Source organism: Microcaecilia unicolor, chromosome 6 (genome assembly GCF_901765095.1).
Source record: "Microcaecilia unicolor chromosome 6, aMicUni1.1, whole genome shotgun sequence".
In the NCBI taxonomy this organism is placed as follows: Eukaryota; Metazoa; Chordata; class Amphibia; order Gymnophiona; family Siphonopidae; genus Microcaecilia; species Microcaecilia unicolor.
Genome location: NC_044036.1, coordinates 114545549 through 114570708, shown reverse-complemented (window position 1 = coordinate 114570708; position 25160 = coordinate 114545549). Strand labels below are relative to the sequence as shown.

The 25160-nt window shown below is 47.4% G+C and overlaps 1 protein-coding gene across 2 annotated transcripts in view; it reads right to left on the bottom strand.

Annotated features, from left to right (window-relative positions):
- The window catches only part of SCYL3 (SCY1 like pseudokinase 3), a 62457-nt gene extending 43768 nt beyond the window's left edge, over positions 1-18689 (bottom strand). For both annotated transcript variants that reach the window (XM_030205951.1, XM_030205952.1), the window contains exons 1-2: positions 18395-18689; positions 16139-16324 (exon numbers count right to left, since the gene is read on the bottom strand). In XM_030205951.1, the coding sequence (XP_030061811.1) occupies positions 16139-16324; positions 18395-18643 (435 nt within the window). In that variant the 5' untranslated portion in view covers positions 18644-18689. The remainder of the gene's footprint in view (positions 1-16138; positions 16325-18394) is intronic.
- Positions 18690-25160: the final 6471 nt, after the last annotated feature.

The window sequence follows — 25160 nt, the reverse complement described above, 5'->3', positions numbered from 1 at the left end:
GATTGATCTGTAGATCGCGTTCCTGGAGGGACCAGCTTCCTTGGGTGTGAAGCCCATCGACATGAGCTCCCCATCCCAAGAGAGACGCATCCGTAGTCAGCACTTTTTGTGGCTGAGGAATTTGGAAAGGACGTCCCAGAGTCAAATTGGACCAAATCGTCCACCAATACAGGGATTCGAGAAAACTCGTGGACAGGTGGATCACGTCTTCTAGATCCCCAGCAGCCTGAAACCACTGGGAAGCTAGGGTCCACTGAGCAGATCTCATGTGAAGGCGGGCCATGGGAGTCACATGAACTGTGGAGGCCATGTGGCCCAGTAATCTCAACATCTGCCGAGCTGTGATCTGCTGGGACGCTCGCACCTGCGAGACAAGGGACAACAAATTGTTGGCTCTCGTCTCTGGGAGATAGGCGTGAGCCGTCCGAGAATCCAGCAGAGCTCCTATGAATTCGAGTCACTGCGCCGGGAGAAGATGGGAATTTGGGTAATTTATCACAAACCCCAGTAGCTCCAGGAGGCGAATAGTCATCTGCATGGACTGCAGGGCTCCTGCCTCGGACGTGTTCTTCACCAGCCAATCGTCGAGATATGGGAACACGTGCACCCCCAGCCTGCGAAGTGCTGCCGCTACTACAGCCAAGCGCTTTGTGAACACCCTGGGCGCAGAGGCGAGCCCAAAGGGTAGCACACAGTACTGGAAGTGACGTGTGTCCAGCTGAAATCGCAGATACTGCCTGTGAGCTGGCAGTATCGGGATGTGTGTGTAGGCGTCCTTCAAGTCCAGAGAGCATAGCCAATCGTTTTCCTGAATCATGGGGAGAAGGGTGCCCAGGGAAAGCATCCTGAACTTTTCTTTGACCAGATATTTGTTCAGGGCCCTTAGGTCTAGGATGGGACGCATCCCCCCTGTTTTCTTTTCCACAAGGAAGTACCTGGAATAGAATCCCAGCCCTTCTTGCCTGGATGGCACGGGCTCGACCGCATTGGCGCTGAGAAGGGCGGAGAGTTCCTCTGCAAGTACCTGCTTGTGCTGGAAGCTGTAAGACTGAGCTCCCGGTGGACAATTTGGAGGTTTTGAGGCCAAATTAAGGGTGTATCCTTGCCGGACTATTTGGAGAACCCACTGATCGGAGGTTATGAGAGGCCACCTTTGGTGAAAAGCTTTCAACCTCCCTCCAACTGGCAGGTCGCCCGGCACTGACACTTGGATGTCGGCTATGCTCTGCTGGAGCCAGTCAAAAGCTCGCCCCTTGCTTTTGCTGGGGAGCCGAGGGGCCTTGCTGAGTCGCACGCTGCTGACGAGAGCGAGCGCGCTGGGGCTTAGCCTGGGCCGCAGGCTCTCGAGAAGGAGGATTGTACCTACGCTTGCCAGAAGAGTAGGGAACAGTCTTCCTTCCCCAAAAAAATCTTCTACCTGTAGAGGTAGAGGCTGAAGGCTGCCGGCGGGAGAACTTGTCGAATGCGGTGTCCCGCTGGTGGAGCTGCTCTACCACCTGTTCGACTTTCTCTCCAAAAATGTTGTCCGCACGGCAAGGCGAGTCCGCAATCCGCTGCTGGATTCTATTCTCCAGGTCGGAGGCACGCAGCCATGAGAGCCTGCACATCACCACACCTTGAGCAGCGGCCCTGGACGCAACATCAAAGGTGTCATACACCCCTCTGACCAGGAATTTTCTGCACGCCTTCAGCTGCCTGACCACCTCCTGAAACGGCTTGGCTTGCTCAGGGGGGAGCGCATCAACCAAGCCCGCCAACTGCCGCACATTGTTCCGCATGTGTATGCTCGTGTAGAGCTGGTAAGACTGAATTTTGGCCACGAGCATAGAAGAATGGTAGGCCTTCCTCCCAAAGGAGTCTAAGGTTCTAGAGTCCTTGCCCGGGGGCGCCGAAGCATGCTCCCTAGAACTCTTAGCCTTCTTTAGGGCCAGATCCACAACTCCAGAATCATGAGGCAACTGAGTGCGCATCAGATCTGGGTCCCCATGGATCCGGTACTGGGACTCGATCTTCTTGGGGATGTGGGGATTAGTTAAAGGTTTGGTCCAATTCGCAAGCAATGTCTTTTTTAGGACATGGTGCAAGGGAACAGTGGACGCTTCCTTAGGTGGAGAAGGATAGTCCAGGAGCTCAAACATTTCAGCCCTGGGCTCGTCCTCCACAACCACCGGGAAGGGGATGGCCGTAGACATCTCCCGGACAAAGGAAGCGAAAGACAGACTCTCAGGAGGAGAAAGCTGTCTTTCAGGAGAGGGAGTGGGATCGGAAGGTAGACCCTCAGACTCCTCGTCAGAGAAATATCTGGGGTCTTCTTCCTCTTCCCACGAGGCCTCACCCTCGGTGTCAGACACAAGTTCACGGACCTGTGTCTGCAACCGTGCCCGACTCGACTCCGTGGAGCCACGTCCACGATGGGGGCGTCGAGAGGTAGACTCCCTCGCCCGCATCGGCGAAGCTCCCTCCGCCGACGTAGTCGGGGAGCCTTCCTGGGAGGCGACGGCAGCCGGCACCGCATGCGGCACCGACGCTGGAGACCTCACCTCGGGCGATGGGCCAGCCGGCGCCATGCTCGACGGTACCGGTGGCGCAAGCACCGCCGGTACCGGAGGGGTAGGGCGCAACAGCTCTCCCAGAATCTCTGGGAGGACGGCCCGGAGGCTCTCGTTCAGAGCGGCTGCAGAGAAAGGCATGGAGGTCGATGCAGGCGTCGACGTCAGAACCTGTTCCGGGCGTGGAGGCTGTTCTGGGCTGTCCAGAGTGGAGCGCATCGACACCTCCTGAACAGAGGGTGAGCGGTCCTCTCGGCGTCGATGCCTACTGGGTGCCGACTCCTTCGGCGACCCACAGCTCTCGGTACCGACACGGGAAGGGGACCGGTGACGATGCTTCTTCGACTTCTTGGGACGAAGCATGTCACCGGAGCTTCCCGGTACCGACGAGGACGTAGAATCCAGCCGTCGCTTCCTCGGGGCCGAGACCGAAGAGGGTCGGTCTCGGGGGGGCTGTACCGCAGGAGCCCTCAGGGTAGGGGGAGACCCACCCGAAGGCTCACCGCCACCAGCAGGGGAATGGACAGCCCTCACCTGCACTCCAGACGAAGCACCACCGTCCGACGACATCAGCAGACGAGGTCCCGGTACCACCGACGTCGATGCAGCTATCCGATGTCTCGGCGCCGATGCAGAGGGCCGATGCCTCGATGCACTCGATGCACTGGCCGCCGAGGTTGAAGGTCTGGACGCTGAAGACGTCGATGCACTCGATACCCCTGGTGCCGATGCCGACGAAGAGCCCGAGAACAAAATGTTCCACTGGGCCAACCTCGCTACCTGAGTCCGCCTTTGCTAAAGGGAACACAGACTACAGGCCTGAGGGCGGTGCCCAGCCCCCAGATACTGAAGACACGACGCGTGCCTGTCAGTGAGCGAGATTACCCGGGCGCACTGGGTGCACTTCTTGAAGCCGCTGGAAGGCTTCGATGTCATGGGCGGAAAAATCACGCCGGCGAAATCAAAAGACGAAATGGCGAAATTTGGCACAGAAAAAAGAAGGGAAATTTCGACCGGGGCCTAAGTAAGGCCTACCCCGACGACGAAAGAAAACTTAACGGGGCGAAAAAACTCGAAGTAGAGGAAGGAAAACCGAAAGTGGCTAATCCAAAAGATTTCTGGATTTTTCACAGAAAAATGTCGAAAAACGACGCGCGAGGTCGACTTTCCGGGGCACGAACGGTAAAACACAACCGTACCGAGCGCGGAGAAAAGAAGACTGGCCGGCTCAAGCCGGTTTCGGGCGGGAAGACGGCCGCGCATGCGCGGTGCGCATCGGCGTGCGAGGGCTAGCAAAGGCTTTTGCTAGTGAAGATTCCGATTGGAGGGGCTGCCGCGGACGTCACCCATCAGTGAGAACAAGCAGCCTGCTTGTCCTCGGAGAAAGTACTGCATATAGGACTCAGTTCTATAAATGGTGCCAATATTTGGGTATAGTGCCACACTGGGGATTCAGATCTGAAGGATAAAATATATTAAATTTTTTAAAATAGCCTCAGTATAACAGGGAGCCTGACTTTTATGCTCCACTGTACAAAATAACATCACAGGCTTCCACCACCTTTCGAAAAAAAAACACAGAAAAACTCCCAGAATATTTCAAAAATTCTAAAGAAGTGGGAGAAAAGTCTGTGTTTAAAAAACAGAAGGGAGGGTAAAATTGTTAAATTGTGTTACCCTCCCTTCTGTTTTTTAAACACAGACTTTCCCTGTTATACTGAGGCTATTTTTTAAAATTTAATATATTTTGTCTTTCAGATCTGAATCCCCAGTGTGACACTATATTGGAGTGATGTGTTTGATAGTTTCTTTGTTATAACTACACACTCGTGCAGATTGTTTATTTGTGCCAATATTTGGGTGCCAATAAAAACTAGCACTAAGCATCATTCTATAAACGGCGCTCAGAGTTGGGAACTGTTTATAGATTAGCGTTTGGTGTGAGTATTTACATCAACTAAAACCTGGTGTAAATTCTTGTGCCTAAATTAGGCACAGATCTCCCCTTATTCAGCAAAACTGCATGCAAATTCCAGGAATGCCCCAATCCTCCCATGCCTCTACCATGGCCACACCCCTTTTTCGGATCCATGTGTAAAATTTATGCACGGATCCTGGCACCTAAAGATGTGTATGCAAGTTTTAATTAAGGAGAAATTTGGTCTTACTGATCATTTTCTTTCCATTAGTCCTTCCCACTATTCCAGAATCTGTGGGGGATAGATGTGTCCATCAACCAGCAGATGGAAACACAGAACTGAAAAACTGAGCTGAGACATCTCTCTCTTGGCATCCAGTTGAGCTCTTCAGTATTTACGGAGACAAGCAGTAAGGATAAATTTGAATAAAACACAACAACCTTAAATAACTCGCTAACCTAACACTAACAAGATGAGCAAACATGTGTGGACCTCTAATCTCTGGATACACTGTAGAGAATAAGAGATATGTAGTGTGCAACATGCAAGGTGATAGTCATTATTTGACCCATTACTTCACACCAACAGTTCAGAAACCTTGGGTGGGCCTCTGGAATAGTGGGAAAGACTATAGTCGCTCTTTCTAAACATGTGGATAAAGGTGAGCCGGTTGATATTGTGTATCTGGATTTTCAGAAGGCGTTTGACAAAGTACCTCATGAAGGACTCCAGAGGAAATTGGAGAGTCATGGGATAGGAGGTAGTGTTCTATTGTGGATTAAAAACTAGTTAAAAGATAGAAAACAGAGAGTAAGGTTAAATGGTCAGTATTCTCAATGGAGAAGGGTAGTTAGTGGGGTTCCCCAGGGGTCTGTGCTGGGACTGCTGCTTTTTAACATATTTATAAATGACCTAGAGATGGGAGTAACTAGTGAGATAATTAAATTTGCTGATGGCACAAAGTTATTCAGAGTCATTAAATCATGAGAGGATTGTGAAAAATTACAAGAGGACCTTATGAGACTGAGAGACTGGGCGTCTAAATGGCAGATGACGTTTAATGTGAGCAAGTACAAAGTGATACATGTGGGAAAGAGGAACCCGAATTATAGCTACACCATGCAAGGTTCCACGTTAGGAGTCACAGACCAAGAAAGGGATCTAGGTGTCGTCGTTGATGATACATTGAAACCTTCTGCTCAGTGTGCTGCTGCTGCTGTGGCTAAGAAAGCAAATAGAATGATAGGCATTATTAGGAAAGGAATGGAAAACAAAAATGAGAATGTTATAATGCCTTTGTATCACTCCATGTTGCGACCGCACCTCGAACATTGTGTTCAATTCTGGTCGCCGCATCTCAAAAAAGATACAGTGGAATTAGAAAAGGTGCAGAGAAGGGTGACGAAAATGAAAAGGGGATGGGACAACTTCCCTATGAGGAAAGGCTGAAATGGCTAGGGCTCTTCAGCTTGGAGAAAGGCGGCTGAGAGGAGATATGATAGAGGTCTATAAAATAATAAGTGGAGTTGAATGGGTAGATGTGAAGCGTCTGTTTACGCTTTCCAAAAATACTAGGACTAGGGGGCATGCGATGAAGCTACAATGTAGTAAATTTAAAACGAATCAGAGAAAATTTTTCTTCACTCAACGTGTAATTAAACTCTGGAATTCATTGCCAGAGAATGTGGTAAAGGCGGTTAGCTTAGCGGAGTTTTAAAAAGGTTTGGACGGCTTCCTAAAGGAAAGTCCATAAACCATTATTAAATGGACTTGGGGAAAGTCCACTATTTCTGGGATAAGCAGTACAAAATGTTTTGTACTTTTTTGGGATCTTGCCAGGATGCTGGGCTTGATGGACCTTTGATCTTTCCCAGTATGGTAATACTTATGTACTTATGTAGCTTCCCACTATTCCTGACCCTGTGGGATGTTTAAAAGCAGCCCTGGAGCGGGTGGGATCTTGGCACAGCCGCCGCCCTGAGGACTGAAGCCAAAAAAATGTCCACCCTGTAGTGCTTGGCAAAGGTATGCAGCATCAACCATGTCACCGCCTTGCAAATATCCGCCGGATACAGTAAGGTAGTCTCCGTCCTGGATGTCGCTGTATGCCTTGTAGAATAAGTCTGCAATGCCTGAGGAGCCAGCTTTCATGCAAGCAAATAAGCTTATGCAATAGTCTCCTTCAGTTATCTAGCAACTTGGGCTTGGATGCCATGAGGCCAAGCCTGTGCTTGCCAAAAAGCACAAACACTCTGTCTGATTTGTGAAACTCATCCGTGAATTCCAGATATCTAATGAGGACTCTGCACATATCGAGAAGCTTCAAGGAAGAATACTGAGCATCTTTGACATCTCTGCGAAAGGACAGAAGCTCCACAGATTTTTTGAGATGAAATGCTGATACCACTTTTGGAAGAAAGGAAGGAATCATGCACAGGGAGACCCCCGCATCTTAAAAGCAGAGAAAGGGATCCCGACAAGAGTGAGTCTAAGAGGAGGGGAGGAGCAAGATGGCGGCAGTACCAGCAGTTCGCGTTAGCAACTAGTCCAACGCTGCTGGAACGTTACGATTTTTCTTAGTGATTTCTTCTTGGAAAACTTACCTCAAACCTTTTGGAAATGCCACATACTAAGAGAAAAGGGACCGTTAGGGCGCGTGCCCAGCCGTCCCTAACTTCAACGCCCGACCAGCAGACGATGGAACGGTTTCTCATGCGACAGCCCACTATGCAAGTTTCGGGAGGTCCCGCTGATCTATCGGCGTTAGGAGACGCCGATAGCCTGGGAATTGACACGTCGTTGTCTCCCCCGATACTCTTCCCGCCTTTGCAGCCAGCAGTACTCGATTTCGAGGGTGGAATGCTGACCCCGGAAGTCGGGGAAACAGATCCACCACTGGGCCGGCAAATCATAGTTTCTGCTGGAGCTCCCCAGACAACGGAGTTGAAGGGCATTGTAGCCCAGCAAGAGAGGCCTATGATATCTAAAGCCCCAACTGCGAAGGTGACACTGGAGGCGATATGGGAAGCGCTCCAGCGTTTGGACAACACTGTGAAAACTTCATCAGGCAAGATTGATACACTTTCAGAAAACGTTCAGAACTTAAATGTTGCATTTACTACCATGTGTACTGAGACAAATGAAAAAATAAATCTTCTAAACGATGATTCTAGGAAAATGAAAGAAATAACTACAAAATTGATTCAGGATAATCTTCAGATTCATAATAGACTTGAATATTTTGAAAATTACAATCGAAGATTAAACCTTCGATTGTTAAATTTTCCTCGTACTTCAGTATATTCTCCTTTGGATGTATTTAAAAGGTACTTGACGGAAAATTTAAAATTTACCTCTGACAATATTCCGCCTTTGAATAAAGTCTATTATCTACCTGTTAAAAAAGTAAGTGAAGATTTACCGCTTGCTCAACAACCTCAAAGAGATATGAATGTTTCAGAACTTTTAGAAACTTCTTTATCTTCAACAACGGATAGACAAACACTTCTGGTCTCATTCGTATTTCAGCAAGATTTGGATTTGGTTAGAAAATTGGCTTTGAGAAACCTACAAATCCCTTTTTATGGAGAGAAAATCTGGGTATTCCCAGATGTTGCTAAATCCACACAGACCAGAAGAAAGGACTTTTTAGCATTAAGATCAGCTACTTTGGCGCTGGGAGCCACATTTAACTTAAACTATCCATGCAAATGCAACATAAAATATTTGGATGTTAAATATGTTTTCCTTAATCCTGTTCACTTGAAACAATTTATAGATCAGAAGAAATTGTCATGATGTATATTGTATTCTAACAGTGCTGTTTCTAGGACGAGAATATATTAATAATACAGTAGATAATCTGCTAAGTCTTTCTTTAATGTTTTCTTATTTTTCTCTCTCCTGAGTTTATATTGGCTCCTGCCCCTTCTAAATGGTGGACTAAATAAGATATATTATTTTTGCTTTATGTTTAAGTTTATGAAGTAACTTTTCTTCTTTTTTCTTATATCTGAATTTCCTATTCAAGTATGAAAATGGCTTGTAAATTTATTTAAAACGATAAATAAAGAAATTAAAAAAAAAAAAGAGTGAGTCTAAAGCTCTGAACAGTATGTGCCGACGCAATCGCCATCAAGAACACTGTCTTTAGCGTAAGATCTTTCAAAGAGGCCTTCCAGAGTGGCTCAAAAGGAGGCTTCTGAAGAACCCGAAGGACTAAACTAAGGTTCCACTCAGGACATGGTGTACAAAAGGAAGACCGCAAATGGCCCACTTTCCACAAGGACTGAACAATATCCGGGTGAGCCGCAAGAGACATCTTCTGTAGTCGGCCCCTAAAGTCAAAGCCACAATCTGAAATTTAAGAGAAGTTAACGCCAATCCTTTCTTAAGACCTGCCTGAAGAAATGCTAGGATGTGTGCAAACTGAGCAGAGAAAGAAGAAAGTCTGCTCTCGGAACACCAGCCCTCGAACATCTTTCCACACCCTCACATACGCCATGGATATAAAGCATTTCTGAGCCTGAAGCAAGGCTGCAATGACCGAATCAGAATAAGCTTTTCATCTCAACCGAGCCCTTTCAACGACAAAGCCTTAAGACCAAAGGGGCACGGATTTTCCATGACCATTGGACTTTGCTTCAGTAGGCAGTGTAACTGCGGAAGACAGAGAGGATCCCTATCCAGCAGTTGAATCAGGTCTGCATACCACGGCTTCCACAGCCAATCTGGGGCTATGAGAATTATTTGACTCTGGTGCAATGCGATCCTTTTCAACACGCGGCCTACCATAGGCCAAGAAGGGAAGACATACAGTAAATGTGTCTCCATCTAGGGCTGCAGTAGGGCATTGATCCCCATCAAGCCCGGTTCTTTCCGACAGCTGAAGAACTTGGGCACTTTGGCCTTCCTTTTTGTTGCCAAGTCCAGGAGCAGAGAACCTCATCAGTGCCCTATCAGCTGAAAACCCTGGCTGGATAATTCCCATTCTCCCAGGTCCAAGGAGTGCCTGCTGAGAAAATCCACCTCTACATTCAAGGACCTAGTGATGTGAGCTGCCGACAAGCAAAGAAGATTTTTCCCCACCCAACTCATGAATTGTTGGAGAAAACACGGATCGGGCCCCCTGCCAGAAATGGAGCGAAGTCGCGTAAAGCATTCTGCACTACCCCTGAGCTCCAAGTGATTTAAATCGACCACTGAGACTCCTGTTCCATCCAAGTAACCTGTGCCAGATGGAACCTGTAATGAATTCCCCAACCCAACTTGCTAGCATCCATGGTCACTATCTCTTATTGTGTTATTGGAAAAGGCACTCCGATGGTCAAATATCTGGGTAACAACCACCACTGCATATGCCGCCTGGCAACCAGCATCCAAGGAAGACGAAGAGGACCAGTGGCTGAGAAGAGACTCCTGTAATGGCTGCAAAAGAGCCCTAGCTCATGGCACCACTTCCATCACCGCTGTCAATGACCTCAGAACTTGGGCAACAGTCCTAGACCCTGGGCCTGCCTTGACTGAGAAGACTAATCTGTTGAATCAGATTCGACCTACTGCATTCCGTGAAGAAAATCCTGTCCCTTGCTGTTTCGGATACAATGCCCAGATACTCCAGTGCCTGCAGTGGAGTTAATCTGCTCTTCTTGAAATTGATCACCCAATCCAATGACTGCAGAAGGTGGACAACTTTGTCCATCGCTGCCATGCTGTCCAAATAAGAATGAGCCAGTCATTGAGATAGGGGTGAACTTCGATTCCCTGGCGCCAAAGGCAGGCCACCTCCACCACAACCTTCGTAAACGTTCTTGATGCCATGGCGAGATCGAAGGGCAAAGCCCTGAACTGGATGTGATGTCCCAGCACCACAAAATGTAATTAGGTATGGGAAAATTAGGTTCTTACCGTGATAATTTTCTTTCCTTTAGTCATAGCAGATGCAGCCATTACAGATGGGTTGTGTCCATCAACCAGCAGAGGGAGATAGAGAGCACCCTTTTTTCAGTGCCTCATACCAGCTTGCTCCACTGCCTCTCTTCAGTATTTGAAGCTTCCAAAGCAGTATGGCAAACCACAATGGGAATAACATAAGCTTTCCTCACAGCGAACGATGGCCCTACAACAAAGGGCATTAACTCAGAATGGAGGGAATGAAACATCCTCCCGGAGGGCATAAACTCTTCCTCCACTGAGACATAACTGGAGGGAATAAACTCATCCTCCCGGAGGGAATAAATTCATCCTCCAAAACATGAAACTGGAGGGAATTAAGTCATCCTCCTTTAATTGAACAAGAATCCTGTTTTCTGACTTTCTCCCAAGGACGGAATCTCCAGGAAACACGAACAGAACCTGAAACAGATTTACAGCAGATAGCATCAGACAGGGAGGGATCGTGGCTGCATCTGCTATGACTAAAGGAAAGAAAATTATCACAGTAAGAACCTAATTTTCCCTTCCTTGTCATCAAGCAGATGCAGCCATTACAGATGGGATGTATCAAAGCAATCCCTAGATAGGGTGGGAACAAGCCACACCACGCGCCAGCACTTGCGCTCCAAAATGTGCGTCCCTCCTGGCAGCCACATCCAGCCTGAAATGTCGGGCAAAAGAGAGCTTAGAAGCCCATGTTGCTGCACTACAAATCTCTTGAAGAAAGAGTTCTCCAGTTTCAGCCCAAGAAGAGGAAATTCCTCTAGTGGAATGCGCCTTAAAGGCATCAGGCGGAGGCCGGCCGGCAAGCAAATAAGCTGAAAAGATAGATTCTTTAAGCCAGCGGGCAATAGTGGCTTTAGACTCTGGAGACCCTCTGCGAGGACCTGATAGCAAAAACAAACAGATGATCAGAGGTCCTGAAAGAGTTAGTAACTCGCAGATACTGCAGCAGAGTCCTGCGCACGTCCAACAGGTGCAATTGCCCAAAAGATTCTCGACAAAGGAGGGCAAGAAAATAGGTTGGTTTAGGTGAAACGCTGAAACCACCTTAGGCAAGAAGGAAGGCATGGTCCGAACCGTGACCCTGGACTCTGAAAACTGCAGAAAAGGGTCTCTACAGGACAGCGCATGGAGCTCTGACACCCGTCTCGCCGAAGTAATGGCCACTAACAAGACGGCCTTCAGTGTCAAATCTTTCTCTGAAGCACGCCGAAGCGGTTCAAAAGGGAGCACCCTGAAGGGCCTTCAGCACTAGCCCCAGGTTCCAAGCTGGACAAGGTGCACGCACGGGAGGACGGAGCTGAAGCACCCCTCTAAGAAACCGTGCCATATCCGGATGAGCAGCTAAAGACACGCCTTCAACCTTGCCACGCAGGGAGGCCAATGCTGCCACTTGCACCCGCAGGGAATTATAGGCCAAGCCTTTGTATACACCATCCTGCAAAAAGTCCAGAATCGGCAAGACAGGAGCCCGCAGGGGTGTGATCTCTCTGGAAGCACACCAGACTTCAAACTGGTGCCAAATCCTGGCTTAAGCCACGGAAGTGGAACGCTTGCGGGCTTGCAGGAGAGTGGTAATTACTTTATTGGAATAGCCTCTGCCTCTCAATTGCGCCCTCTCAATCGCCAGGCCATAAGACCAAATCAGCCGGCGTCCTCCATGGTCACCGGACCCTGTGACAACAGGTTGGGAACCAGAGGTAACTGAAGGGGATCCTCTACGAGCATCTGTCGGAGGTCCGCATACCAAGGCCTCCTGGGCCAATCCGGGGCGACGAGAACCACTTCTCCTGGATGCAGCCGAATCTGCAGGAGCAAGGGCCACGGAGGGAACACATACAGTAGGCCCGGAGGCCAGGGTTGAGCCAAGGCATCCAACCCCGCCGCGCGAGGATCTCTCAGTCTGCTGAAGAAGCACGGGACTTTGGCATTGGAGCTTGTCGCCATTAGATCCATCACGGGCTTGCCCCACTTGGCACATATCTGCAGGAACACTTCGTCTGCAAGTTCCCACTCTGCTGGATCGATCTGATGCCTGCTTAGATAATTGGCTTGCACGTTGCTCTGACCTGCAAATGTGAGCTGCCGACAGAAACTGTAGATGCAGCTCGGCCCAGTGGCAAATTTGTTCGGCCTGCGCGGCTAGAGCTCTGCACTGAGTGCCGCCTTGTCGATTTATGTAGGCCACTGCTGTCGTGTTGTCCGACATCACTCTGACAGCCAATCCTTCCAGGGTCACTTGAAAGGCCAGAAGCGCCTGAAACACCGCTTTCAACTCTAGGCGGTTGATGTACCACTCCGACTCCTCGGGTGTCCATAGACCCTGGGCATGCTTCCCCTTGCAATGTGAGCACCAGCCTTTCAGACTGGCATCTGTCACCACTAGGCACCAATCGGGGAGCGCCAGCGGCATTCCTCGCCGCAGCATGCTGTCTGAGAGCCACCACTCCATGCTGAGTCGAGCCGCAGGGAGCCAAGAGAGTCTGCATTGGTAATCCTGAGATACTGGAGACCATCTTTGGAGTACAGCATACTGTAGAGGTCTCAGGTGCGCTCTCGCCCAGGGCACCAGTTCCACGGTGGCCGTCATCGATCCAAGCAGCTGGACAATGTCCCAAGCTCGCGGGCGGGGCATCTTCAGCAGCAGACGGACCTGATTCTGAAGCTTGCACCGCCTTTGCTCGGGTAGGTACACATACCCCGAGGCTGCGTCGAACCTGGCCCTCAAATATTCTAGAAACTGCGAAGGGGTCAGGTGACTTTTGGCCAAATTGACGACCTAGCCCAGAGATTGAAGTACTGAGACCACTCTGGCTGTTACATGCTGACTCTCTGCAGCAGAGTTTGCTCGAATGAGCCAGTCGTCCAGGTACGGGTGAACCCGAATACCCTCTCGCCTTAGAAAGGCAGCTACTACCACCATAACCTTCGAAAAGGTGCGGGGAGCTGTGGCGAGGCCAAAAGGCAAGGCCCGGTACTGGAAATGCTTTCCCATCACCGCAAACCTCAGAAACTTCTGGTGCGGGGGCCAAATTGGAATGTGCAAGTAAGCTTCTTTCAGGTCCAGAGACATGAGAAACTCTCCTGGCTGTACCGCCTCAATGACGGAGCGCAGGGTTTCCATGTGAAAATGCCGCACTCTCAGGGACTTGTTTAATTCTTTTAAGTCCAGAATATGGCGAAAAGACCCTCCTCTTCACGGCACCACAAAGTAGATAGAGTAGCGGCCGCAGCCGTGTTCGGCGGGAGGTACCGGGGACACGGCCCCTATCTGAATCAGACCTTGCAAAGTCTCCTCTACCGCCGCCCGTTTGGCAGCAGAACCGCATTGGGACTCCACAAACACATCTCTTACAGGGGCGTGGAATTCTATTCTGTAACCGTCTCTAATCAGGTCCAAAACCCACTGATCTGAGGAAATGTTGGCCCACTCCTCGGCAAAGAGGGAAAGACGTCCTCCGTTGACAGGACTCGAGGAGAGGGCCGGCGCACCATCGAGAGGGTCGCCCCTGAACTCCAGGCCTTGAGCCAGCGGCTGCGGAACATTTGTCCGAGCAAAAGGAGTTCCTCTGCTGAAAGCGGGCACGAGAATTGAACCCAGCAGAACGCCCCGGGCGGTACCTTCGAGCTTCACGGAAGCGAGGTCTGTAAGAGGAGTGGACCGCAGCACCCTTAGAGGAAGGCCGAGGCCTATCTTCAGGCAAGCGCTGGGGTTTAGCCTCACCCAGGCCCTTCACAATTTTCTCCAACTCCTCACCAAACAGGAGAAGGCCTTGAAAGGGCAACTTCACCAACCTTTGCTTAGAGGCCATGTCCGCCGCCCAATGCCGTAGCCAAAGAAGACGGCGAGCTGCCACTGCTACTGCCATGTGTTTAGCCGAAGCTCTGACCATATCATAAAGGGCGTCAGCAAGAAAGGACAAGGCCGACTCCATCCGCGGAGCCACATCTGAAAAGGGCTCCGCTCCATCACCGGGCTGTTCCACTGCCTGTTGCAACCATGCCAGGCAGGCTCTAGCAGCATAACAACTGCATGCAGATGCCCGAATAGTGAGACCTGCAAGTTCAAATGACCGTTTAAGTGCTGATTTCAGTCTACGGTCTTGAATATCCTTCAGGGCAACACCTCCTTCAACAGGGAGGGTAGTTCTCTTTGTCACAGCTGTGACTAGGGCATCCACTTTAGGCATAGAAAAGCGAGCCATATGCTCCTCACTCAGAGGGTATAATTGCCCCATAGTCCTGGAAACTTTCAACGGTCCCTCGGGGTCAGTCCACTGAGCCAAAATAAGCTCTTGGATGGAGTCATGCAAAGGAAAGGCTCGAGCAGACTTTTTGGCACTAGCCATCCTAGGATTCACAGAGGAGGCTGAGCCACTGTCAGGGTCCTCAATAGAGAGAGCCTGCAGGGTATCAGAAATAACGCTGGCAGCTCATCACGGTGGAAAATCCTCACCGCGGAGGGATCGTCTACATCCTGAGTCACTTCTGCACCAGACTCTGGCTCCTCAGACCATGAAGGCCTGCCAGAGTCCTCCGAATCCTCACAGCCCGACCACGAGGGGGGGGGGGGGGGAATGGAGGTGCAGCACTCTCTGAAGGGGAATGAGCCCTTCTGCGCTTCATATTCTGCCAGTTATCAGGGAATAACGCCTCAGAGGGATACCCAGGCTAGAATCCACCGGGGGGGGGGGGGGGCATTAGAAGAGGCCCCTGCAGGGCTTTGTGGGAGAGCTCTTTTAAGCATGTATGCTTTATGCATTAATAAGACAAAATCAGGGGAGAAAAACTCACCCTGGGCACCCGGATCTCTGCCGAGGCTAGTAGCTCTCATATCAGCCAATATCGCCCCGATCGCGGGCCCACCCCGGAGGAGTCAGAAAACACTCTTACCTCACTGGACCGAGTATCACAGCTCCGGTCCCACAGAAAAAGGCAAGGAAAAACCTCTGTTCCTTTTTTTTTTTTTTTTACGCTGTGAGGAAAGCAGAGGTAAATAGAACTCCGGAGGCTCAGGTGAGTGGGAAAGGCGAACCTATGTGCCTGCATCCACTGTTGGTGGGGAAAGACAGGGAAAGCTAAGCAATGTGTCCACATCCACGGAGGTATGGGTAAGGCAGGGAAAGGGCGAACCTATGTGCCTTTAAAGTGAAGCTGCTACAGTCTCCAACACCCCGGCAAACAACTGGCAAAAGCACAGGAGCAACCTCCAGGCAGATTTTTGATGGAGCTCGAAGATGCTACAACCACTCTGCTAGGGGAGATAGAGATTACTGAAGGAGAGAGAGGCAGTGGAGCAAGCTGGTATGAGGCACTGAAAAAAGTGTGCTCTCTATCTCCCCCTGCTGGTTGATGGACACAACCCATCTGTAATGGCTGAATCTGCTTGATGACAAGGAAGAGGTACTTTGCCAAATGCCTTTTGAAAATCCAGATACATAATATCAACCGGCTCACCTTTAGCCACATGTTTGTTCACCCCAGGTGACGTGCAGTACGTAGGGAAGTAGGTGCTGCCATGTTTATTGGCATTAAGCATTCATTCCTATGTATGTAGCAGAGCAGATGACATTCCATTGAACAGCTTTATGCCTTACAAAAATAACCATGTACCCTGCTCTTATATGTATCCAGAGAGGTAGGAGTCTTAAGAAAAAATGCAGCTGTTATGTCAGCATATTGATTCAGAAAATGGATGTAGAGACAAGAAAAAAATAACTAACAGATACTTACTCTGTCATGCAGAAATACCAGTGCATGCAGAATGTCGTAGATTCCAGCACAGATCTCCTCAGAGAAAAGATTCTCCAGAGCCATTTCCAGGGGCTGTACCCTCTCTGTGACCAGATGAATTCCATCTGTCTCCACCACACAGGACAAGAACCTCAGCAAACAAGGATGGCGCAAAGTCTTTAGATACTTCAAAACAAAGTTTTGAAAAAGTCAAACAGTTTCATAAAGGTAAAAGTATTATATCCCACCACCCTCAAAAAAATGTAGGGTGGACATGAGTATCCTAATGTGTTGCATATAACTGCAATCTGTTGACAATCACAACATATATTCACGGACTTCATCATTCATTTACAATGTACATTATCTGTTCCTCATTTAGGAGCAAAAGCCATCACAGAAATTTTCACAGCCTGCAGCTGAGATAATGAATGAATGATAAAATGAGAATGTATGTTTAGATAATATTTATGGTACGCATGATAAACCATGTGCAAAAGAGCATTTAAAACAGATAGAAGGCAGTGTTTCATAGCTTCTGTGCGCACTATATAGGATGCATGCTGCATATAGCTGATGTATTAAAGCGGAGGCGGCTTAGTGCATGTTCTGGGCACTCCTGTAGTGCCCAAGAAAGTCATTATAAAAGAAATGCATACACATTGCTGCACTGTTCATTTAAATCCAGTGATTCCCACTGCGGCTCCTAGTGACCCTGGCAAGTCACTTAGCCCTACAACACATCTTCACTGTCAGACAGCTTTCACCATTAACTTACTTTATAGCCACAAATAACCACTGGACACTATGAAACATTTAGATGTATCATCATAAAAGGAACAAGCCTCATTTCATACCAATAAGACAACACACAGAAACATTCACCAGAGATACACACAACCCTATAAAATAATATAATCCCAAGGTCCAAAAAACCTATGTGCATAAATGTTTATACACCCATAGGCCACTCTAGCCTTAAAGCCTGCGCTAAATATTGATCTCTGCGGCCAACATAAAGCGTGTGCATATTAACTTGGGCGCACTTTTCTTCTTTATTTTCCCACTCAGATTATTCGCATACCATTAGTTTACAACATCTGGTGTAAAACTTTGTTTCAGCACTTGCTTTATGAAACTGACTTCTAAAGCTCAGCACACAGTTTAAACACATAACTTTTTATATCAGCGCCATGATGTATGCCAGGGTTTGATAAATCCTGGGCAACAGATCACCACGGTGCCTAGAAATTGGACCCTGGCACCCAATATTTTGTGCCCTCCAAGGGTCCTAGGCTGCCTCAAGCACAAATACATACCTTCTTTCCAACTGCACTGTTCTGTGCTATGCTGTGCTGCTGGTGAGCTCACAGTGAACGAGTTTGAGATCAGATCTACAAACTGTTCCTGCATCTCCTGGTTCAAACAGATACACTGCACATTAATCTCTTTCTGCAGTGGACTTTGATCCTGGGGAACTGAGTTCAATTCCCACTGCACCTCCTTGTGACTCTGGGCAAGTCACTTAACCCTCCATTGCCCCTGGTACAAAAATAAGTACCTGAATATGTAAACTGCTTTGAATGTAGTTGCAAAAACCACAGAAAGAAGGTATATCAAGTCCCAATTCCCTTTCCCTTCTTGCCCCTCCCCCCTACTACTACTGATGGGAGGCCACAGTGACAGATGAAGGAAGGCTAGAGATAAATTCCTCAGGTGCAGCTATCAGTGGGATTATCCTATACTGTGCAGACAGCCCACCCGAGGGTGGGGGTTCTGTCAGTACTGTGCAGTATCACATTAAGGACCTTATTTACTAACTCTTTTACACTGCTAGAACATGGTGAAATAGCTTAGTAAGTGAAGTCCTAATGCGCTGCAGCATACCCCAGAGGAGATGCAAACCCCAACCGGGCTTCAGAAAGGGAGAAGCAGATAATTATCTGCTAGCTTCTACATTTAAATAAAACTTGTCAAGCACTGGTATATGAGAGGATGTACACTAATTACCCATATAACAAGCAGAGCCTGCTGCCACCTCCCCGAGGCACCAAAAGCGTTAGCCCAGGCAAAATAAAGTGGTGAGGCCAGCAAGGACTAGCACAGCGAAAGAGAAGGGAGGAAAAGCGAGTCAGTCGTACTGGGCAAATTCTACCTGAGTTGGAATTGGAACAAGTTTTGGAGGGTTGTCCGCCTAGGGCTATGCAACGGAGGGGGGGGGGGGGGGGGAGAGAGAGAGAGATAGGCAGGCAATACCTGGGCCGCTTTGATAACCATATCCTTCTTATCGGGGCTATACACGAAGACAGAGGCAGGCCGCCCGTCCGTCAGTAAGGCGCGGTACAGGGAGACACCGGAGGCCAAGGGGCAGGGCGGCTCCTGCAAGGTGAAACTCCGCAGGGCACTGCTCTCCGAGCCCATCACCCGCGGGCCACCCCTCTCCCTGCTGACCAGAGCCCAGGCGCCAGCCACACTCGACGGTCGATTCACTGCCCTGCACAGCATTCAATGACAATCTTCCTCCGCGACGGACCATAGAATAGTGAAGGGCACATGCGCCAACCCGCCCAACCGCTGCGCATGCGCACTCGACTCCACCCCGTTCGGTACTGCAGACTGCAAGGAGGAGCTTGAAGAAAACAGGAGACGAAGTGTGCCTATTAGTCCATTATACGGGCTGAAGCCAGTAGGCGGAGCTTTAGTTCACCCAAAACAATAGCAAAAGATTATTAAAAATAAATGCGTGGTTCATCTTTAAAAAGTCTAAAGCTGTTTTAGTTAAAAGGTGGAGAACAAAAGATTTTATTTGTGTTTTTACTTGACAGCTATTTATTTGAAAATTTCCCGTATCTACAGTAGATATAAATATTTTTATTTATTTATTTGTTGCATTTGTATCCCACATTTCCCCCCCTCTTTGCAGGCTCAATGTGGGCTGGCTTAAATCGAATAGCACTAAAACAGCTTTAAAAATTATTATAGCTGGTAGAAACAACAGTTAGAACCTCTGTGCTCATTTTTCTACACTAGAGATGTTGAGATTTCAGTAAGGATATCGTGTTTCTTGATAGGTCGTTCAGCTTAACTGTTGTAATCTGCTTTGGGAAGCTTGGTGAAATTCAATGGACGTAGAATTAAACAGTCCTTTCATTGGGGCACGTGGAATCACATCTGCATCTGCCTTGTAGAAGTTTACATTTTAAATACACAAATATTTATGTCCCTAGCCTAGTCATGCATCCAAAGGTTATATAATATTTTCAAGATAACCACAGAGGCATGGTACGGTCACATTTTCTATGTGATAATATTAGGCCCCAGCTAAGGAACAGGTTATTTTGAGTTAGTCTTCACTGGATAAAACTTGCTTTCATTGTGCCATCACCATCCAGCTGGATAGGCAGTGTCTTAAAAGGTGGAGGGAAAGGGAAATGGGACTTGATATACTGCCTTTCTGAGGTTTTTGCAACTACATTCCAAGCGGTTTACATATTTTCGGGTCAGTGGCATACCAAGGGCAGGGCAGTCCGCTCCGAGTGCACGACACTGGAGGGGTGCAGAGAGCTCCCTCTGCATGTCTTAAAACCACTGGGAGTATTAAGGGACATGTTGGGAAAAATGACCAAGGTGAAATCAAACCGCTCAATTTTGAAAAGCATATCCCGACCAGGATGCTTGATGCTTAAGAAAGCCAAGTGAGCCATGGGGGAAAAAAAAGTGCCAAAAACCTGACTAGGGACACTATGACAGAAGTAAGGTGCTGGCTTCACATGAGCATGTACATGAAAATAAACAGGAGAAAAATATTCCAAAGGAGAACAGATGTGAGCTGAGGGGAGCATGATGAAATACGACCTCACTGCTCTGTTGAAGAAAAGAGACTGGCTTGGTCCCACATGATGGTGGTAGACAGGACAGCACACACATCTGTGGTGTACCACCATCACAGCTTCTGGAAGTTGCTGGAGGCTGGTTCCCATTAAGTGGCTCCATTGGATGATGTCACCCATCAGTGTGGACATTTCATTCTGCTTGTCTTTGGAGAACCATTTGTAATTCGGCATCAAAGGGAATACACATATATTGGGATACACATCTAGTTCAGGAGTGAACAACATTTATACATTGAGGACTGCATGAATGTCAGGGCTTCAAAATTATGTAATATTGAAACCAGAAACGCACAGAGCTTCTGTGATAAATGTTTGCTTTAGTTATTTATTTAACTAAAAACAATAAAAACAAACTGCTAGAGTGGCTATTTTGTAAATATTTGCAAAATACAGCATTTAAAATTGACAAAACTCTGGTTAATTACATTTTCTGTGTATAGGTCCCATAATTTCACTGGACACATAAAATCTGGTGAAAGGCTGCACACCTCTGATCTAGTATGAGTAACCATGTATTCATAGGTACTTGTCCCAGCAACCTCAGTGTACATAAAATAAAATTTCTAGATTATCAAAGCTGTTTATTACAGAAGTGATGTATGAATGCTAAAAGAGTTTTACTCTTTAGGTGACCAACTCCCCTGATGTAGTAGGCGAAACATGGATCTATGTTAAAAGCTGGTTCCACTGAAAAAATGTTACAGAAATAAGTAATATAATTGCATTATAAGTTTACAGTATGGTATATCACATGAAGAAAACAAAGATACAAGTGGATTTTGATACATAAAACAAAAGTGAATATATCAGAGATTGCAATATTAAAAACTGGACCTATGAAGAAGTTAGATAGATTAATGTCAGGGAAGAATAAGCCCATTGATATTTCTCTTAATTATCGGTCCTCTCATGATCCTAAAAATAGTTTTGCTTTGTATAAGTAGAAGGGTATAACTGTATTTGAATTGTTTAAAAAATACATACATAAATTTAAAAACAGCTGAGAGAGCTATCTCTAGTTCTGTCACAAGTTAAAAGCCTGCCTGCTAGTTTCCGTTCTGACAGGGCATCATACTGTTGACACGAATAATTAGGTCACACACTCATTTTTACTAACTGTCAAATAAGAGTCTGATGGTTTTTGGAGGGGATAAAACTTGTTTTCATTTATGAATCATAACTGGGGAGGATGAAGAAGAATGATTACCTGCATTCCTCACTGAACCACAGTACTTGTAGTTCGATTTATATGATTTAAGCCAAAGTTAAGGTATATAATTTAGTGTTTTTGGATGAGTTTATTATGGTACTTAATTAGAATTTGATCATATTCCTGAAGATGGTTTTTATATTTATGAGGCAGCTATGCATGGTTAGACATTTTCTTTTATTTGATCACTTTAAAATAGCAGTTCATGCTGTTGTACTACCTCAGGTAGATTACTGTAATGTCTTGTATTCTGGGCCATCTGTGAAAATATTTAAGGGGCCCTTTCACAAAGGTGTGTTAGGCCCTAGCAGCGCTATAGAAATGCTAAGTAGTAGTAGTAGTCTACTCGTGCCAAAATGAAACTACGCCAGGCTACCGTGCCCCCTGGTGGTAATTTCAGATTTGCCGCGCACCCACAATGCCTGGATGATTTCCTCCCATGCATGGCATTTCCAGCGGTAACTGGCAGTTGGCGTGCGCAGGCAGGTCACCATGCGTGTAGTGCATGAGCCCTTACTGCTAGATCAATGGGTGGCATTAAGGGCTCAGACCAGTTTTAGGTGCGCACTGGTTTCAGTTTTACCACATGTCCTTTTCCCATCCCATTAAAAAAAAGCCCTTTTTTACAGATGGGGTAAAAACTGGCTCAGCGCATGGCCAAAACACACGCTTACACTACCGCAGGCCACTTTTTACCGTGGCTTAGTAAAAGGACCCCTAAGCATTTGCAGACATTGCAGAACACAGTGGCTAGGTTGGTCTCAAGCTCGAAAATTTTATCATGAAACTCCTGGTCTCTTTTCCTTCAACCAGTAAGCTTAAATCCATAAGATTTTTCAATCTCTTATTCTCCCTGTCATGTTGCCAAGAGCTGGAAACTACTTCCGGTTGACCTAAGGGTTGACATTATACGGATATACAAAGCAAATTGAAAACCTTTTTGGTTTCAGAGATTCTTGGAAGTTTAGACTATTGTTTTAGAGTGAAATATCACATAACAATTATTGATTCATTTATTCTTTATTGCTGTCTGCAATGAACAATATTCTGTAATTACAGTCTACAAGTACCATACTGTATTCTATTGTATAGAGACACTCAGGCTTTGCTCCCTATAGATCCACAGAGACATCTGGTTGCTATAGCAGGATACTGGAGTTGATTTTTTTTTTTTTAAATCCTAACTATTCTGGAACAAAGGGATGGCCCTTCTGCATGGATTGAGAATGGTAGAAGCAAAACTGTGGTAATATAAATGCCAAACCCAGGGGAAGTTTCTTCCCTTTGGCTCCTACTCCTTGGCCACTGCACTACTGAAGTAAGGGGGAGTTTGAGTCTGGCTACCAACTCAGTGATGGGGAAAGAGAAACAGCAACAGAGCCTATAAAGCTGTTGCACTGGATTCTGAAGGAAACTGATTAGGGACTAGACCACCAATGCCTTTACAAGAGCGCTAGTTACAAAGATCACAGATAAGGCTGTTTAGCAAAAAAAAAAAAAAAAAAAAAATTTTTTTGCTCTTTCTTGGCTTTATTTACAAAAACATACAATCAATTTCAAGGAAACAAATAGCAGTGAAACAGTTGTATAATATACTAGAAAAACAATGATAGAGAACTTGCATTAAATGTTATATATCAGGCTTATTTTCGAAAGAGAAGGACGCCCATCTTTCCACACAAATCAGGAGATGGGTGTCGTTCTCCCAGGGTCGCCCAAATCGGCATAATCGAAAGCCAATTTTGGGCGTCCCCAACTGCTTTCCGTTGCTGGGACGACCAAAGTTCCTGGGGGCGTGTCAGAGGAGTAGCGAAGGCGGGACTTGGGCGTGCCTAACACATGGGTGTCCTCGACCCCTAATGGAAAAAAGAAGGGCGTCCCTGACGAGCACTTGGCCAACTTTACTTGGTCCCTTTTTTTCTGACGACCAAGCCTCAAAAAGGTGCCCGAACTGACCAGATGACCACCGGAGGGAATCGGGGATGACCTCCCCCAATGGTCATTAACCCCCTCCCACCCTCAAAAAACAACTTTAAAAATATTTTGTGCCAGCCTCTAATGCCATACTCAGGTCTCTCGCAGCAGTATGCAGGTCCCTGGAGCAGTTTTAGTGGGTACTGCAGTGCACTTCAGGCAGGCGGACCCAGGCCCATCCCCCCCTACCTGTTACACTTGTGGTGGTAAATGTGAGCCCTTCAAAACCCACCAGAAACCCACTGTACCCACATCTAGGTGCCCCCTTCCTCCCTAAGGGCTATGGTACTGGTGTACAGTTGTGGGCAGTGGGTTTTGGGGGGCTCAGCACACAAGGTAAGGGAGCTATGCACTTGTGAATAATTTGTGAAGTCCACTGCAGTGCCCCCTAGGGTGCCCGGTTGATGACCTGGCATGTGAGGGGGACCAGTGCACTATGAATGCTGACTCCTCCCATGACCAAATGGCTTGGATTTGGTCGTTTCTGAGATGGGTGTCCTCGGTTTCCATTATCGCTGAAAATCAGAAAAAAAACAAGTCTAAGGACAACCATCTCTAAGGTCGACCTAAATTTCAGGATTTGGACGTCCCCAATCGTATTATCAAAACGAAAGATGGACGCCCATCTTGTTTCGATAATACTGGTTTCCCTGCCCCTTCACGGGGCCGGTCTGCAAGGACGTCCCCAGGAAAACTTGGGCGTCCCTTTTGATTATGCCCCTCCACATCCATTCCCTAGCAAGGTTTTAATAAACAATAAGTGAAGACCAAGGAGAGTCCTAGGAAAAATTTACAAGGATAAAGGAACCAGCAACAAGGTTGCATCCTGGGAAATTTATACCTAAAAGGGACTCTGAACTTGAAGACTCAGAGAGCTCTACCCCAAAAAAAAAAAAGAAAAAAACCCCAAACAAATCCCCCCTCCCCCCCAAAGAACTTACAGAGAATCTCACCATCTGGGGAAGGGGCTAAAGCAGTGGTTCCCAAATAGAGACTTGCATGGGAACGGGGTTCATGTGGGGATGGAAGCAGTTCTGTGGGGTTCCCGTGGGAATAGAAACAGTTCCTGTGGAGTCAGAAACTGTGCCTGTGGGGTTCCCATGGGGACGGAAGCTGTTCCTGCGGGGTTCCAGTGAAAGTGTATGCTGCACTTGCGCCAGCCTCTCACTTACTGAGTACCGAGTTTTTTGAGTGCTGTCTTCTCCTCCTTGCTTTAACAGCATAGATGTGGAATGTCTCCATTAAGGAGGTGGCAGAGACACAAATGGTGACAAAATTAAAAAAGGCATGGGATGAACACAGAGGACCTCTAATTAAAAAACCTAATCTTAAATGGTCACGTGTGTGGATGTGTCAAGTGAAGCTTAGATGTTGACTCTGGCTGTGATGAACTAGGGCTGATACCGGGCAGACTTGTATGGTCTGTGTCTCATATATGGCAAGCTGGTTTAGGATGGGCTGGAAAGGGCTTAGACAGCAACTTTAGTGGAACATGAGGACACTGCTGGACAGACTTTTATGGTCTGCTTCCCGCAAATGAGAAGACAAATAGGCTGGAGTGGGCTTCGACAACAACTCCAGCAGTTGGAACGTAAGGATAGGGCTGGGCAGACTTCTATGGTCTATGTCCCAGAAACACCAAAGAAAGACCATAAACAAGTATATAATATCACATTCATTGTTGATTTAATTATGAATGGATAATGAGTGTGCCTATTGGGCAGACTGGACCATTCAAGTTTGTATCTGCTGTCACTTACTATGTTACTATTAATCCTCTCTGCTCCCAGGCTGATGCACAGACCTCGGCTCTGACAGAGGCACAAGCATCAGATGTCACCTGACCTACTGGCGTGTGCATGTGGCGTCCTCTCAGCATACAGTGCCAGTGAATAAGAGACAAGTCTTACATGTATAGACCAGAGTGTTCCAAGTTTCAACTTTT